This window comes from Camelina sativa, chromosome 6 (assembly GCF_000633955.1).
Source record: "Camelina sativa cultivar DH55 chromosome 6, Cs, whole genome shotgun sequence".
NCBI lineage: Eukaryota > Viridiplantae > Streptophyta > Magnoliopsida > Brassicales > Brassicaceae > Camelina > Camelina sativa.
In genome coordinates this window covers 21,529,114-21,533,665 of record NC_025690.1, presented here as the reverse complement: position 1 = coordinate 21,533,665, position 4,552 = coordinate 21,529,114, and the positions used below count along the sequence as shown (strand labels likewise).

General features: G+C 35.1%; 1 protein-coding gene across 1 annotated transcript; it reads left to right on the top strand.

The window, feature by feature from the left end:
• Positions 488-2,138, top strand: LOC104792775 (F-box protein At2g39490-like). The gene is made up of 3 exons (XM_010519001.1): positions 488-1,390; positions 1,525-1,683; positions 1,774-2,138. The coding sequence occupies exons 1-3, from the start codon at positions 578-580 to the stop codon at positions 1,981-1,983; spliced, it is 1,182 nt and encodes a 393-aa protein (XP_010517303.1). The 5' UTR covers positions 488-577; the 3' UTR covers positions 1,984-2,138.

Sequence of the window (4,552 nt, the reverse complement as noted above, 5' to 3'; positions counted from 1 at the left end):
TTGATTGATTTCATACGTCATATCTTCTACAAATGCATTTAAGCAGGAACGTAACTTGCATTAACCATACCTCCGATCCTACTCATACAGTTTTACAATATATTGTACGGACGTTTATATGAGTTTAAATGATATTAGCCAAAGCAGTCGCTTTCACTTGTTTAATTAGACACTAATCATGCCAAATCCTTATTTTCTGAAAAGAAATTGGTACTCAAGAACTGGTTTAATCGCCATATTTACCCTTGCTGTTTTCATCGCCATTGTTGCGATGATGACACAACAAAATCACAATATCTAGTCTGACTCTCTATCATGACACTGATGACAAAGTTATTTTGAAACCAGCTTTGAATATGTTGAAATACAGTATGGAGACAAAATGTCATCATAGGATGTACTTACGTATTAGCCTTTTTATATAATAAACAAAATTTATATAAAGAAGTGTTTCTAACAACAAAAATAGCATGATCAGCGCCGAGGATACAGTTTTATAAAAACCCAACATCCGTACGTACCATAATCGTACTTATTTCTCAAAACCTCTCCTCCGCAAATTCATGAGCACCTCACCATGAACGAATACAAACCAGACATCCTCTCTACCTTACCACTAGAGCTTCTCCTCTATATCATCGGCTTCGTCCCTTTTGAATCCGCAAGACTTATCCCTTTCGTCTCCACACGGTATAGGTCCGTTTGGAATCAAGCCTTACTCGTCGCTCACAGCCATAACGGCTCCATCAAAGACATATTTCACGCCGTCTCTAGCTTCATCAACAACTTCGACGAACACGACCCGTCTAAAAACACACGGAAGCTGGAGTTACACGTTGACAAGTCAACCTTCGTGTCCACTATTCTCGCACCTCATAACGTCGTGCATATGAGCTTCTTCTTCTCTGATGGTTCTAAGAAAGAAGAAAGCTTTTGCTGGCGTCTCGAGATCAACGATCAGATTCCAAGAGCTGTCAACGACTCAAGTGGTTTCGTGGTGAAGACGCTTTGTTTAGACTCGGTGAATTCGCTTACCCACGAGGTCGTTTCCTCCATGGTTTTGGATTTTTCTTTACTTGAGAATCTCAAGATTTGTGGTTGCAAGGGGTTAACTTCTCTCACTATTGATTCACCAACTAAGCTTCTTCACTTATCCATCTCGGGTTGCCCCAAGCTGAGATATCTCGATATCAGAGCAGTTAAGCTCAAAACCCTTCATTACGAAGGATTTCTACCGTTGATCAAGATCCATGAACATTTCAACTTGACCAATGCGATTTTCGACATAAGACAAGGCCCAAGCCTTAACCAAAATGCTTTAGACACCGGTCCTCTATTGCTGATCATCAAGAACTCTCAATCTCTTACACTTTGTAGATGGATGTTCGAGGTAACAAAGATAGTCTATATGTCTTTTTATTTTATTTTACGATTCATATGATTCTATCATCTAGTGTGCGACGTAGACTATTTAAATTTTGGACCATGTTTTGAGAAGTTATGTATTACTACTTTTGTTTATAGGAACTGATGAAACCGTCCATATCATCATCTTGGAGATCATTCCAATTCTACAAATTACAAGAACTGCGGTGGATTGATAACTCGATGAACCAAGAAAACATTAAAATCCTGATCTCTTTTCTCAAACTTTGCCCTTCAATTGAACGCCTCTTTATAACTGTAAGTGTCAAGCACCTAAACATTTGTAACTTTAATTTGTACATGTTAGTTTAGGCTTCGTGCTAATACCTTTGATTATATATTTCGGAGGTCGATTTGAATACTTATAGTTCAAAAGAAGTCTATGTTGATGCTGACTATAGGAGCGAGTATGCAAGAGTACTAAGGAACTTAAAGCTGGTCAAATTGGAAGGATCAAAGAATGAAGACGATTGTAATGATAAACTGATATTGGCTCTACAGCAAATGGTCAATATCGATCAGCCTTTGCTTGTACTGTCTTCGTTTTCCAGAGATTGACTCTGCTTTCGAATCGAAAAGACATAAGATTATGTCTAAAGATACACGCATATCGGCATACGTACATGTTTTAATTAATCTGCTGTCATTTTAACGCGTGGGTTCCTATATCTTGCTGTACAAGAAACCTTGTAAACAGAGTCAAGTTTGGCATCGTTAGGATAAAGCCGATTGAAGCTTTTTCACCAATATGTATTATTCTAATATTTACTATGATTAATTACTAAAAAACAACGTTAATATGATTTTTCGCAAGTATATGCATATGATAGAATAAGACTATAAGTCTATTATCTATAAATACTTAAATAGTAGTATTAGATTAATGGATAGTTGATTCTCGTACACTTGCAACTTTAACCTATAATCCCCAAATATTTAGTTTAGGTGAAATTTCGTTTTAAAACCATGTACATGTATTTTTTATTGGACCTATTCAACAAAAGCATGTTTGGAAAGTGGAAACCTCATTTGTCAACTAAAGAAAAGCGTGCATAACAAGGCATTTTAAATCGATTAATTAACACTAAACCAACTAAACCATTTTGATAACATCATCAAGTTTGAACATTGGACTTAACAGCGAAAGTAATAAGTGCTTCCTTTTTCTGATGAAAGATTCACAAAAATATGAGCTTCCTTTTCTTTACGAAACATTAAAAAATGTGCTTCTTTCTAAAACCTTTTTTTCATATTCAAAGTTGAAAATTAGATGAGTCGTCTCACTGGACGGAGATATAGCAACGGAATCAACTGTGCTGAAACGAAACGAACAAAATTTAATGAAATATCTTGTTTCATTCCATTTCTATTTTATGTAATTGAGATCAGAACGATAATTGCCGCAATAGCTAAAAAAAAAAAAAGAAGAAACATTCTTCAACGAATGAGGTGATGCCACATACAGTAATTAACGTGGACAAAACGATCACTCTAACAAAAAAAACAATCTGGTGGACAAACATATTTTGGACAGTTGCTCACACCAACCCCAAATGGCTCAGACAGGCCTTATGGTATAAAACTTTTAAAGGACACTCTAAACAAAGATATTCAATTTAAGTGTCCAATGTTTTTATAAAACATGCTGAAGAATGGATGTATAACAACACAAATAGTACCCATTGCGTGTACTACAAAACTATAGTTAGAAAAATCAACGGACTAACCATTATTAGATAAACAATTATACTTGACTAGCCAGCTAGCTACAACGTAACAACTATAATTAGAAGGAACAGCGAAATTATGTGTTTTAAAAAACAGAGACTGTTTCATTAAAATTTGTCAACAAAAGACATTTTTTAAAAAAAAGGCCTAATCTCAATTATAAAGGTCCAGTTCCAACCAAACTATATACTACTAATAAAGATATGTTAATTAGCAGTTTTGGTAAAGTGGGTTTAAATTAGCAAGAAAAAAGGGAACAGATCAAATGAACTGGCAGCAGAGAAAAAAGAAGAAGCTCCCATGCTGCCTCAATGATACCCTGACCTGCCCCCTCCACTGGGGTAATGCTAACCTCACTTGTAGTAGCACTCTTCTCTTTCATCACCCGCACTTTCTTCTTCTAACGTTAACACTTAACACAGATCACAGCTAGCTGTTGTCTCATTCTTCACGGCACACCAACCAACATGCACATTTCTCAAGTCTTTATTTACTTACTTAAATCAATCTACTACTATTTCTGGGTATTTCATTTGTAATTTCCTAACTGTTACATGAGGTTTTAGTCTTGCTATTATTTTAACCTTTTTGAAGTATACAAGAAAGAGAAGTAAGTATCATCGAAGGAAGATCTCGTGATCTTTTTATATGCGTATGTGGTTTAGTTGGAGCACGAATAATGTAACTTTTTAAAGACAAATCAAAAATTGAAACAACAATTCAGTAACGTCAGTGGACACGACAAGGACGTTGGTAAATGTTGGGGGATATATTGCAGCAGTGCGATCTGGTCCAGTATATAAAGAAGAACGTCCCACTCATATTTGAGCATAACTAGAGAGTTGACAGTTTGATCTGTGACTATTCCTTCTTTAGGTCTGTCTACCTTACTTACTAAATCATTATTTTTCGTATACTAAATTACAAAGGTAGAAATAATTTTAGTAACAATTAAACCATACTCAAAACTACTCGTCGCCGCAGTTGACCGTACGTTAGCATCCTCTCTGGTGTTTACTATATACTTTTTTGTTTTAATTAGTTGTTCAAATTAAGAATGTGTTTTATAAAAAATAAATTTGTGTAAACATCAGGTGACATATGCATAAAAGACTTGTCTGTCATTCACTTTTCTTTTTTTCTTCTTCTTCTTCATTCACGAAAACCCAAAAAATACAACAAATATAACTTTTTTTTTTCAAAAACAAATAAAAACAAAGATAAAAAAAATATATATCACCGGAAACGATTTTATCGGCGATTCCAAGACTTTTCCAACCTTGTAAAAGCTTTAAAGCAGATCCGGTGACCAAAAAAATTCAAAATCAAAGCTAAAACTTTTTAGGGTTTTCTTTAATCCAGGAGACGGAGGTGATATTTAATTCCTCCCCCCCCCCCC